The sequence below is a fragment of the Molothrus ater genome, chromosome 4 (genome assembly GCF_012460135.2).
Source record: "Molothrus ater isolate BHLD 08-10-18 breed brown headed cowbird chromosome 4, BPBGC_Mater_1.1, whole genome shotgun sequence".
NCBI classification, from domain to species: Eukaryota; Metazoa; Chordata; class Aves; order Passeriformes; family Icteridae; genus Molothrus; species Molothrus ater.
In genome coordinates this window covers 24,296,694-24,309,552 of record NC_050481.2, presented here as the reverse complement: position 1 = coordinate 24,309,552, position 12,859 = coordinate 24,296,694, and the positions used below count along the sequence as shown (strand labels likewise).

The window sequence follows — 12,859 nt, the reverse complement described above, 5'->3', positions numbered from 1 at the left end:
TAATTAGATAGGTGCTAAACCTTCCCTGATTCATGACCTACTGGGCTTCAGATTTCATTGAAAATCTGGCTGTGGAACTTTGGGATGTACATCTGGGAGAATCTTTGGGGTTCCTCGCATAACGTGACATTAATATGAATTTTGTACAAGAAAATGTTTTAAGTAACACTCATGAAGAGGTGGTCTAAACCAACAAGCATTCACAGAGTGTCCCCACATAGGTGTAGATCTCTTCAATTTTACAGGGCTTGATGCTGCTGACCTGAGCTACTTTCATAAAGCTGTGGACACCTTCATTCTTAAAAGGAATGACTGTTAATTCTTGTGGTGGCAGTCAGTTTTCTTTTGCTTGTGCAAATCACTGAGGGTGCATGTGTAAACATTTCAAAGTGAAATAATAGCATTTTTTCCCAGGTACAGAATTAAATGGATAAGCAAAATGTATCCCATTATTTGTTTTAATCAGGAAATACTAAATGATTTAGTATTACTAATACTAATTATTTAATAATTTAATAATACTCTGATTCTAAGATATTTCAGAAGCTGGTATAGATTGGTGTTATGTTAAAGCTGAGTTATTCTATCTGGAAGCTCTCTACATGCAGAGAAATTGAATTAGATCTTAAAATGAAGTAAATTAGAGTAGCATTATTTAGCTGTTCCCTGGCTGTAGCTTGTCCTTGTTTTGTTAGCTAATTTCCTACAAAAAGAAACTGTTCTCAGCATGCTGCTATATTTGATGCTGTCTTGCAGCATCATATGATTGGACAAAAATGCTCCTCTTTTCCATATCTACAAAACAGAGATGGTACTCACCTAAATGAAATTAAAGTGATGATCATGTTCAGAAGATGCTGATCTTCTGGCTAAGTTGGACATCTCAGCTGTCCAGCCCTGCCATCAATTTTTAGTTCTGGAAGCTATGATAGTTTGCTAATTTACTCTAAAAAGACCAGGTTGAATTCCAGCTCAACTCAAAAGCATATTCCTCGTCTCCATTTTAGCAAAGTTCAAAACTCTTTTGGAATAACTGAATTCCTAAAACTCCAGGCCAGAACCTGATTATGAGAAATGGACCTTTAGAGAAAAACCTTGTCTTTTTTTCCTGTAGTAGCATGGAGATGGTCTTTGTGAGTCACAGCGTTTCTGCAGCAGCATTGCATTCTTGTCATCTCTTCTCTGCATTTTCTCTTTGGAGCCTGACAAGGCATGGATCAGTCATGTCCTTACTGGAGGAAGGACAGAGTGGTGGCAACTCGCAGAAAAGTCCTGTGAAGGCTTTTGGAAGTGCCCTATAGTACCCCCAGGTAATAGTTGCACTGAGGATGTGCAGGTTGTACATCTATAGATCAGCGTGTTTAGCAGAGAAGGGTGGTGTGTTTTGGTTGTAAAGTGGAAATCTGAGTACCTCATACAAAAAATAGCATTCCTAATACAGACCCTTGGAGTGGCTAGTTATTGATCTCTCAAGAACTGCCAGGTCTTACACAGATAACATTGCTCTGGGGCAGAGAAAGCAGTTTTAGGAGTGTTGTTGCAGTTACTTGAAGTAATGGGGTTTTTACCAGAAAAAACAATGTTATTGGAGTGTGGAGATAATTTTAGGTGTTACACCAGTTCTTTTCAGATGTAGTTAGAAATTAATTACTGTTTATCCTCTGTGTTTTTTTTAACTTTAAAACCAGTTTTGTTAACATTGGAGAAAGGAAAGCAATGGTGCTTTCACTCTTTTGTGTGTATAAACATTGATAAACCCACACACAGAATAGGTATGCACTGGGAGGACCAAGGGACCTCAGTACTCCTTTTGAGTGCTTTGTTTAAAACAGAAATGATACTGTAGAAGAAATAATTATTACTGGATGTCTACTGTAAGAGTAATAATGGCTACTGTAAAAGTTAAAACAACTCTGGCATGTTTACTGCATATGACAGCAGAAGGCTTTCAGAGTAATCTTGGTTTCTGTTCTGGACTGTCTTTGGGAAAGTTCCCTTCATGAGCAGTGAGACCCACATGTAAGTGGATGGTCTAACACAAGTACACATAGAGCTCAGAATACAGCTAAAGTGGCACAGCAGATAAAGTTAATACTTCACCCTTATAAGAGGACCATTAAATTAGCAGAAATAGGGTCTGGATACTATCAAAGGCAAAAGTTAGGACTTCTGCACTGGTTTTGTAGCTTCCAGAGTGAGAAGTCTATAGCAATATCTTGAATATAAGCTGCTTCTTGAACGAAACAGCTACTTCTCAGTTCCTTTACAAGAGGAAAATACAATATTTCCAGGACTGTTAAAGTTTTGAGGGCTTCTTCTTTTGAAGTCAGCTTCTAATTGTTGTTGTAACCTATTTGCAAGAGGATCAGTCTGTAATTGTTATTTACAGAGGGGAACAGTGTAATTGTCCTTCTGTGGGCAGGGTTAGAACTTGAGGATTTCTGAGAGAACATTTGACAATGTAAGTAAGACTTTCTGTTGAAGAAGACTCTAGAATCAAAGATTAGGAAATGAAGAGTTTTACAGTAAGTTGTCTACTGTCTTCAACTATTAACATTTAACATTTTCATTCTGCATACTATTTCTTACTAACCCTTTATTTGGATTGAAGATTGGAAACCAGATGTTAAGATTTTGAGTGGTTTGTTTGGGATGTGTGAGTGTCAACCCAAGAGGGAGCTGTGGCATTTTTAACAGGGGACAATACAGGAAGGCCAAGAAGGTACACCCAGTCCATTTATCAGAGAGGCTTTTTTCTTTATTCAGCCTTCTGTTTAATTTAGCCCTAGACAGAAGAACTGGGCTGAGAAGTAGTTGAGAAATCATGATCTAGCCATAAGGAGAAATAGAATTAATTTTTGCATAAAGTATGTAAATTGTTATGTGAGACTAAATTTTAATCCCTGTGACATGTTCTATTCTGCTGAGGGTCTTGGATTCCTGTTGAGAAGCCAAGGGGAAAAATCTTGCTCCTCACATTTAAAGCAGACTAATTTGTCTGCAGTGCTATGCACAGTCCTTGTAATTAAGAAGATCAAGGCAAATTACAAGTGGCTGCAGAATGTCTTTCTCTATTTTTGTAAGGCACTTAAAGTCTGGGTGGAACATCTGTTTCCTCCTCCCCACAGCTCATCTCAGAGATTATTATGATTCCACTGAAATCTCACAGTGACATGTGCTGCTATTCAATGAAGATGTTTCAAACACCTACACAAAACCTAATTGCAGCTTCTGCCACTTACTGCCTCTACTGAAAAAAAAAAGAAAATAAAAGGAATTTCAAAGTTTTGTGAGCTAAAATGGGAGTTGCCAGTCTGAATTACACCTACAATAAGAAGCTGTGGCAGAAAGTACTTAAAAACATGGAATTATCCAGCATTGCTCATGTCACATGTGCTGAGAGATCACTGCCTCTGCAAATATGACTGAGCTTTTGTCATTCATTTCTGTCCTCAACATGAGGAGTGCAGAAATTGTGAAGCTCAGAGAGGAGATATATATACAGACATACTTTGGTTTGAGTCCCTTTCTCCTGCACTGATTCTCTGTGTGGTTTTCGAGAGTCAAAAATTCAGACTTGAAATACATTGTCATTTCTGTGCAGAGGTGAATTTCCTGTATCTCTACAGTCCAATAAAAGTTCAGATGTTGGTGAGAAACAGTGATGGGTGCATACCATCTGAAATTTCAAACCAACCAATTTTCATTTTTTGCCGCTCCCTGTGATTGGGAGCTGCACCCTCCACTGTGCAGGAATGTTTACAGAGTGCTTAGAGTGATGACAGAATCTGTTTCTGTGTTTAGAGCATTTTTTGGGCCCAGGCTCCTTGAAAGCAAGTGAAAAGCACCTCTGTGAGCAGGGCTGACCTCTGGCTGGGCTAACAGGTTGAACTGAGGTTGAAGATGTTTTTGCAAGTGAAGGCTTTTTTAAGAATTAATTCCCTTTCCCTCAGCCACCAGACTAATCACTGCATATTTGTTACAGCTTCTCCTTGCAAAGAGACTAATACTACTTGATGCAGCTGACTGCTGTGAAAATACAGAGGCGTTTTTGTCAGTTCCTAGGAAAAAAAATAACATTTCAGTTTGTCTTCTCTTCCTCTCAGTTGGTGTGAAACTGTGTTGGTCTGGTGAAATCAACAGAATGGTTGTTAGGAGGAGTTACCATCCCTGGCTTTCTGGTACTTGCCTATGCAGCTGACATGCCTTAGCTGTGACCACCTTTGGTGTTGATTTAAAGTAATCTGCTTTTTCTGGCACTGACCTGGATAGGGACTGCTTTCACAAGCATGCCCATGAGATAGTAGGACAGTAACAGCTGTATATTTAAATGTCAGTCACTGTAAGGCAATGTCACTGAAGCTACCAGTACAATTTAATAAGACAGATCCAGAGTGCAAGCAATGAAAGCTTCTTGTCAGGATGCCTCCAGTCATGATGGTAAAATCCTGTGAAAAAGGTTAAAGTCCCCATGGTCCCAATTCCTTACTATGAAAATGGTGTTTCAAAGGACAAAGCAGCTCTGCTAATTTACTGTCCTGAAATGTTTATAAAGTTCCATCTTTGATGGCAGAGATTTCAAACCAGAAAACTATGTAGAAAAGAGATAATACCCTGAAGAGAGAGATACTACATTTTAGTGAAGATGGCTATCTATATACATATATATTCTTAGGTCAATATTTGAAGAGCTCTTTGACCAAAACTCAGATCTGTTGCTGCTTATAGAAATTAAATAGTGTGTTTATCTAAGCCATTGAGATGTAATTTCAGTTTATACCATGTTAGTACAACTAATCCTTTCACTGATGTTCAGCTTCTGCCAATTCAGTCAATGGACTAATTGTGTGAAGGGAAGCATACAAGCACAGCAGTGTTTTATGTACTACATCTCACCACTTCCTGACCCTGTCTCCCTGCACACTACCTTCTTACAGTCTTCTAGCCAGATCTGTTGTACAGTTAGAAATGCCCAGATTAATTTTCCCTGCTTTGACAAGCTCCTTTACATTGCAGGAGGCCAACATTTTTAGTGCATCCATAGGAAGCGTCTCCACTACAGCCTTTCACCACACGAGAGACAGACTGAAGATGTAGGCAGCTGACAAATATGAAAGCAATGAAGAGGTGTTCTGAGGTTGACAGCACTTTTCATAGTACACTCATTTTCTGGGAAAGGCATGAGAAGGGAGATAAACAGGCAATGGTTTTGGCAAGCTGAGGAGAAGCTGTAGCAGACCAAGATGTTCCAAAGAAATCACATCAAAAAGGTAAGGGCGCCAACTTCATCCTGTCCTTTTCTCCTGCTGCTTGAATATTTTCTTGAAAATCAGCAATTCTTTCTTTGAAAATGCTGACATTTTCTGGAGAATCCTAGAAATGCTATAAAAGTAATTTAGCATTACTTTGAAAAAAACACAGTACTATTTTTATGGCTCATTCTAGCCCCCTCAATTCCTGCTCAAAGTTGGGTTTTTTCCCAGAAGCTCTGCAAACTGATAAAATAATAACAGTCCAAACATCAGAAATATCTCTGTGTAACTGCTGCATATGGAGTAATAGTCAATCAAGATTGGGGGGGGGGGGGGGGGGAAGCCACAGAGCAGTTTATAAAAAGTCCTACATAAGACTTTGATTCAATACTAGAAATAACTGAAAATAACTCTGAAAGTCTTATTCTTAGTCAAACTGCTTTTGCTTAAGGGTGTGCCAGCAAGGATGTATGCCTGACAGGACTGTGACTCTCTCTGTCAAAAGAGTATAATGATGTCATGCATGCATCCAAGGGGAGAGCACCAAGGGGTTAATTTGATTGTGTTTGTGTCTAACAATGTGTAATCTAGGATGTCACTCAGCCTTGATACCTAAGTGTACAGTCAGCTGGGTAAATGATAAAGTTCCTTGCACCAGTATGGGTTTGGGCCAAACCCAAGGGATTTTGAAAATCTCTCTGGTAATGTTCTCAGCACAATTGTTTTAATGTAGCTTATAGCTAGATCAATATTCAACTTCAATAATCTAATTTTTCCCCCTTTTCTATATATACTTGAAAAAGTTTTATTAAAAATTATAATGTTCCCAGTTTCACCTTCTCTGTGGTCTATAGTCCTAGGAAGACTGGAAAAAATGCTCGTACTGTACATTTTTACACAGATTTTCATAATGTTGTAAGAAAGAGAAGAGGGTCTTGAAATGTTAAAATAATGTGCAATGATGACAGTTTCAAAATTGTAACAAAGCTTCTGTTGAGTTTGGGTAAAATTGGTCTGAGTGTTCCTAGAATATGTCGTCTTCCTCACTATCTGTTTTTTATGGGAGCATCTGGTAGGATATATAAGACAATGATAGTTGTGGTAATTGGCCTTGATAACAGTTTTTAGTTTTCTGGTTATCAGATTTCAACTCCTGGTCAGGCTTCATATGTTCAAATGGACTATATTTGTCATCTGGCATTTTTGAAAAAATCTGCCTGGAAGCTAAAATGTATGTGGTAGCTGTGGGACTGAGTGCCTTCCTTTCAAAACTTGAGTGAACACTCCAAGATTTGAGAACACCTGAAGGGCCATCAATGCCTGGATGAACTGAGCACTTTAGCATCCGACCACTAGATAATCTTCCAAGTTATTGTGAAGCATGGGAGTCTTTGAGGCCTGGACTAGTTTCCCATGGCAATGGGCCAAGCCATGTTATTAACAATGACAGGGATACATATGGGATTTTTCACATAAGGACCTTGGCACCTTTAGGGTCTTAGCCCAAGCACTTCACAGCTTTGAGGTCTGCTAAAGCAGCTGAGAAACAAGCTAAATTAGAACACGCTAAATGGTCTGGACTGAATGACCAAATTCTAACTTGTCTGTCTTTGTCATTTATCTTTCAGGTCCTCAGGCTCCATCATCCACCGTCTGATCATATTGCAGCAACATAGGTATTGCCATGAGGATCAGGACGTGTCCTGTTTGCTTCACAACTTGTCTTTTGGTCCTGCTGGGTACACACCAGAGAGAGCTCCATATAGAGGGAGAGCACACATTTCTAGAGAGCTGACAAACCAGTTCCTGCACATACATGTATCTGTGTAAGAGTACTTCAAGATCAGAGGCCTCTGTGGCACTGCATGGACATAAGAACTGTTGCATGTGTGGGGTTAGACTCTGCTTTTTTGAGATATGATGCTCCGACGAGGATTTATTCTATTTCTTCCCCGACTTGTAGGCCTGCTGGTGGTGGCCTGTTGCTCAGTGTCTATTGTTTATATGTTGGCTTGCACACCCAAGGGTGACAACCAGCAGCTTGCCTTGCCCAGGGTGCACAGTCCAACTGTGAAGGAGGGATATGAAGCCATTCTGCAAGAGCGAGAGGAGCAACACCACAATTACATCATCAGCTTGAAGAAACAAATTGCCCAGTTGAAGGCTGAGCTCCAGGGCAGGACCGAGCAGCTTAAGAACATGCAGAACCAGTACCCAGACCCCTTGGACATTCAGCTTGACCACAGTAAGCCAGAGAAGGCCCAGGCCAACCTGTTGGCCTTCCTGCGTTCCCAAGTAGACAAAGCAGAGGTGCACAGCGGTGTTAAGCTGTCCACAGAGTATGCAGCAGTGCCCTTTGAGAGCTTCACCCTCCAGAAGGTTTACCAGCTGGAGACAGGGCTGACACGGCACCCAGAGGAGAAGCCTGTAAGGAAGGACAAGCGAGATGAGTTGATAGAGGTGATCGAATTAGCAGTGGGGAGCCTGAACAAGCCAGATGGGGTCAGCAAAGCAAAACCCCGCCTATACACAGCCTCCGACTTCGTGGAAGGTTCGTATGCAGAGAGCAGGTTAGAAGGTGCACACAGTGCTGGGGAGGCGTTCTGGGTGACTGAGTTGCTGAGGGAGATGGGAGCTGTGTCAGAGCACAGATGTCTGGGATAGTGTCACTGCTGTGACCTAGTGATGCTGTCTCGGGCACTATTGCAAAATGGTAGCTTTCCTGGGGAACAGGACCTGGTGACAACTTTGTGTCCTGTAGTGACACCAATGTGTTTTCACAGCTCTCGAGTCGCGTGCTTGCCTCAAAACTGACAAAGCAAGGAGTGACTGACCAGGCTGCAATCCCAGATCTATTTCCAGAGTTAACATTGGCAACTGCAGTTCAAATCCATGCTGCCATTCTCCTCCTTTCTGTTTGTTGTTTAGTTTATCTTTTCAAAATATGTTTCTACAGTTTTTATAGGTGCTGAACAAGCAGATATGACCGGTTTGGCACCACCTTTTCCATGTGAGTGTCAGGAGAAAGGAGATGTTTCCTGAAACACATTGCTTAATATCAATTAAGCTGTGAGCCTGCCTTTATGCATAATTAAGAGACTTTGACAAGGTACCAGTGCTGTGCTCGGGGAACAAGTGCAGGAAGATGCGGGGAAGAGATGCATGCTAGTGCTGGCTCTGTGGAGGTTCTTCATGCACTAATGGTCTTGCTGGCTTTCTTATACCATGGTGAAATTCTCCAGAGGGAGGAAGTCTTTCACATGACTTAGAGCTCAAGAAACTGGAGGCCTCTGTACAGCTCAGTCTGAGCTCAAGGAACCTTTCTTATGTCTCCCCTGTGAGGCAGGTCCTTACTTCTGCAGGTGCAAGGGAACAAATTCTAATTCTCACTCATCAGGGCAGACTGATTTGATTGCCAATGCAGTGATCCATGTATTGGGGCTGGAAACAAAGAGACTTGGCAGAAAATTTCCTTGCCAAATCCCTTTGGACATCTCTGTGACTTCTTGTCACTCTTTTTTCCCCCCAACTTTATTCTCCCAAGAATGGCAAAAACTGCCAATCAAAGGACAAATCCATTGCTCTGTGTAACTTCAGTATGTGTAGGGAGGACTGAATTATCTGTTCCAGTTCTGCATTTCAAGTATATTTTGGACTCTGAACTTGTTTTGGAAGCAGTGCTCTGCAGGTGCTACTGCCTACACAATGAGTAATAAGCTGGATTCTGTGTCAGCTTCCGGCAACTTAGTATAAGTCCAGCAACACAGCAACCACGAGTTGAGTCCATTAACCCAGCCACCAAGCCAGATGTTTTCATTTTCTGGAACTGCCATGGGCAGCTGGAGATTTCTGGGAGTGCCCAGATTTGCACTGAAAGTAATAGCACTAACCCTCTAAGTGTTTTCCAGCTGCTTAAGCAATAACAGCACTAAAAACTGTGTGCCTCTCATGTTAAATGTGGGGCTACTGCTCTCATCTAAAGGTTGATCAGGTGGAGAAATGTGCTGAAATGAAAATCAGGTAATCAGGGTCAGAGACAGGATTTAAAATCTGAACTGCTGCTGTCAGTATGTGAGATTTGTGTCCTTGTTTCTGCTCTACTTAGACATGCCTTTGACACCAGCTTTGCTCAAGTGTGTTGCTGATCCTGAGTCTAGCTAGAAGATAGAGTTGTGCACAGTAATCTTGTTTTCTCGACCTCCTGTGTGAATTTTTCTTTTCTTGTGGATCCTGGCACCTGCTATCACTTTTTCAGTACTAGTTCATTGTTAGGTAGAGTGGTGGTGTGTGGCAATAAACTCAGTTGGGGTCTGTATCTCTTCCTTTTTTTAATTTTGTGCATTTATTCTTGTCTTTGCAGAGGGGAAATGTTTCTTCAAACACTTCTTGCATTAAAGGAGAAATGTTTTAAACCTGTGGCATCTTAAAATTAGTGTTGCATTCTCTGCAGTTTCTAGACAGAGTAGCTTGTGTGTGGAAATTAGACTATGACCCTAGTACCTTAATCGGAGTTAAACTCCTCCTCAGCAGATTTGCTGTTACATGAAATTTGGATAGGATTCTCAGTTCTCCTTCCAGAGCAATAGCTGACACGTAGTGGAATTTTCCATTTTTCCCCCCCCCTTAATCAAAACCAAGGGAGCCACACCTTCTCCCTGGAGCTGGAGATGTATCCATCTGGCTGCTTCTCTGCTTAGCTTCTCTCCTGACAGAGGCACTTGGACTGTTCAGCTGCTATACTGCTCCCCTCTCCCCTTTATTCCTCCCACTTATGAACCAAGTTCACTAGCTTTCTGCCAAGGGGAGTCAGTAAGAAACAGCATGGGAAAAAAAAAAGAAATTTCTGTGTATTATAAGCAGGTAAAGGACTGTTCTGTTTCCAGTAGAAAGCCACTTGCTCAGAAAGCAGGATAACAGGTCTGGTCATTAATTTATGTAAATAGCAGCAGCACCAAATAGATCTGGGAGTTGCTCATTTTCTCAGAGATGGAGATGATAATTCAGAGACTGACAAGCCTCAGTAGTGTGTTCCATAAGTGAATGGAATCACTGCCTGATGATATTCTTTCCTAATGTGAACAGCTCCAGAAAGTCCCTGGATTTTTAAGAAATGCCCTGCCATAACACCTTCAAATATGCTGGATCAAAAGTTTTCCTACTTAAAGTATGTGGCTGTCTAGTGACTGGAATTTTAATCAAGGTCTCAGAGGCAAAGGAAAAAGGAATAGCTTTGCTTCCTCAAATGGGCAGCTACTGGTAGTGGTCTATCTGATGGAATTTTGCCATGGCTGCTTACTGGGAGAAAGGAATGATGCTTTTCATCAAAGGATAAGATGCTGTATTTTACTGCATGTGAAGTGGGAACACCATTGTAGTACTGAGTTAAAACAAGGACAACAAATTCTGATAAATCCTCATAGTGGCTCCTACATCATCTAACAGAAGGGAATTAATGAACATGAATCCAGGGAGTGTTTCTAGAGACACTAGGAGACTTGAAGCCTGTAGTCTGTAGAACTGAGGCTAGAACTGTCATCCACTGAACAGCATTTTGTTAAGAATGCATGGCTGTTTGCTAGTTACACGTTTCATGTCGATCCATATAGTTGGCAGTTGTTTGCCTGCCCTGCTGAATAGACATCAGGTGTTTTCCATTTCTTTAGAGAGCTCTGGGAATTGCTGCCCTGAAGACTGGAGACTTACTGCTCTTTCATCAGTTCTTCAGCCCAGGCCATTTTTGCTTCTCACTTATTCTTTCCCTTCATCTTAGGGCCATTCTATCTGCTGACACAGAGCTCCTGTTTACTTTTTTACATTGGGTTTCCAAAGGCTTTGACTTTTCTCTCTGTCTCTGAAAGGAATGGTGCATATTCTGAATATCTGCTGTAATGGAAGCAATAGATGATCAATTAACCTTCTTTTATCCCTATTTAATATCTGGCCTTTCCAAGGCTTTCATTTCAGAAGCAATCTTTGAAGGAAAAGGGTTTTTTGTTCACTTTTTTGAGACTACTTTTTCCTCCCCTCATAGTTCATATCTCGGAATTGAGGCTGTTTAACACATCTTCCTGGATCACGTAGAAAGTCCTGGTGGCACAAATAAAGTAGAGCCTTTGGAAATGGAAAGCATTTGTTAAAGGCAGGATGTTCTGCTGGGCGAGTCACCAGAGTGACTCAAGACATTCAGACTCATTTCCAAAGCTCACTGCCTGTCCTTGGGCAAATCACTTTGTTCTCTGCTTCTAAAAAGAAGATACTTTAAAAGGAAAGAACATTTTTAAAAATGAAAAACAAATAGTTTAAATATTTGTGAAGAATAGCAATATTTAATTAGAGGCATTAAACTTGCATACAGTTCTCTTCAGTATAAAATGTTATGACTATAAATTCTTGGATTACCATTTTGTATAAATGCCTGCACCTAAGCTACTTGTTTTCAGCCATAGTAGAGGTACTAAACAAGAACAAAACTACAGATTTAGAAGCAGCCTCTGGGTGTATAGCCCTGTGAGGGACCCCAGCCAGGTCACAAACTTGCATTCTTCTTTAAGGTACTTCTTATTTGGCAAGGTTTCCTTTATTGGATAGTACATCTCTCTCCAGGGAAGTGGAATTTCTGGGGTCACTGTTTCTTGGCTGGGGTAGGTAGAAGAGAATGTAAAAGCAAAAGCTGAAATATTGTGTGGTAGATACTATTAGATTTGTTAATTAAATTTAGAACTTATTTATTATGAAAAAATGTCAGTTCACTATGTCAAACATGTGAAACATGTTTGAAACAGTCCTATCAATTTATCTCTAAAGGGAATGAAAATCAGATTTAATTTAGAATTTTGTTTGTCTGAATGTCAGAAGGTTGCCTTAACCTTTCAAACAACATCTTTGGTAAAACCTGTGTTCAAAAACTGCCTGAGCAAATGAGTGCAACCAACAATGCACTCAGATCATCAGCAGGCTTTCTGTAAGAATAAATGGGTGAGCAGAGTTCAAAGGCTCAGATTTCTACTCTCTGGCCACCAGGAGGAAGAAATCAAGGGACTATTAGGCCACTATTCAGATGAGCTCCAGTTCAGTAACAGATGTAGTTCATGGTCTGCAGCTTGGGCAGACTTTATGAAAAAAGCTAGGAGGAGTCAAGGGCACAACTCTGAAAGATTAGCAGCAAAAGAATTATGGAGCTGCTATCTCCCTAGATTCATTTACTATGCTAGAAGGAGGATTGGAGCTTTTGTTGAATCAGCTTATATTAAAAATAAAACATGAAGTGAATAATGGATCAGCAAATCTGCATATATTATTAACCAGCTGAAGTGTTCATTAAGAATAAAGGACTTGGAGAATGATAGTGAAGATAAGACAGCCCACAGAACTCTCTTCATATAAAATCACACCTCATTAGTTTTTTGATTATACCAATGTAAAAGCAGCAATACAAGATGAAGAGATTATGTCACTTTGCTCTTTGAAGAAAACTTTGACCCAGACTTTCACAAGAAATACAGACAGAGTTGACAGCCTATGGGTCAGATGCCCAGCAATGTTACACATCAGAGAATAATCAAATTTTTTTAAAAAGCAAGCCTTATTTTGGTCTTGTCTTTCATAAC

At 40.6% G+C, this 12,859-nt stretch overlaps 1 protein-coding gene across 5 annotated transcripts in view; it reads left to right on the top strand.

Moving 5' to 3' along the window:
• Positions 1-12,859, top strand: part of CSGALNACT1 (chondroitin sulfate N-acetylgalactosaminyltransferase 1) — a 41,697-nt gene that overhangs the window by 19,478 nt on the left and 9,360 nt on the right. For 3 of the 5 annotated variants that reach the window (XM_036382950.2, XM_036382949.2, XM_036382952.2), the window contains 2 exons: positions 5,017-5,270; positions 6,881-7,803. In XM_036382950.2, coding sequence (XP_036238843.1) covers positions 7,170-7,803 — 634 coding nt within the window. In that variant the 5' untranslated portion in view covers positions 5,017-5,270; positions 6,881-7,169. Of the gene's footprint in view, positions 1-1,256; positions 1,311-5,016; positions 5,271-6,880; positions 7,804-12,859 lie in introns of those variants that run through there. The other 2 variants (XM_036382951.2, XM_036382953.2) reach the window with 2 other exon arrangements.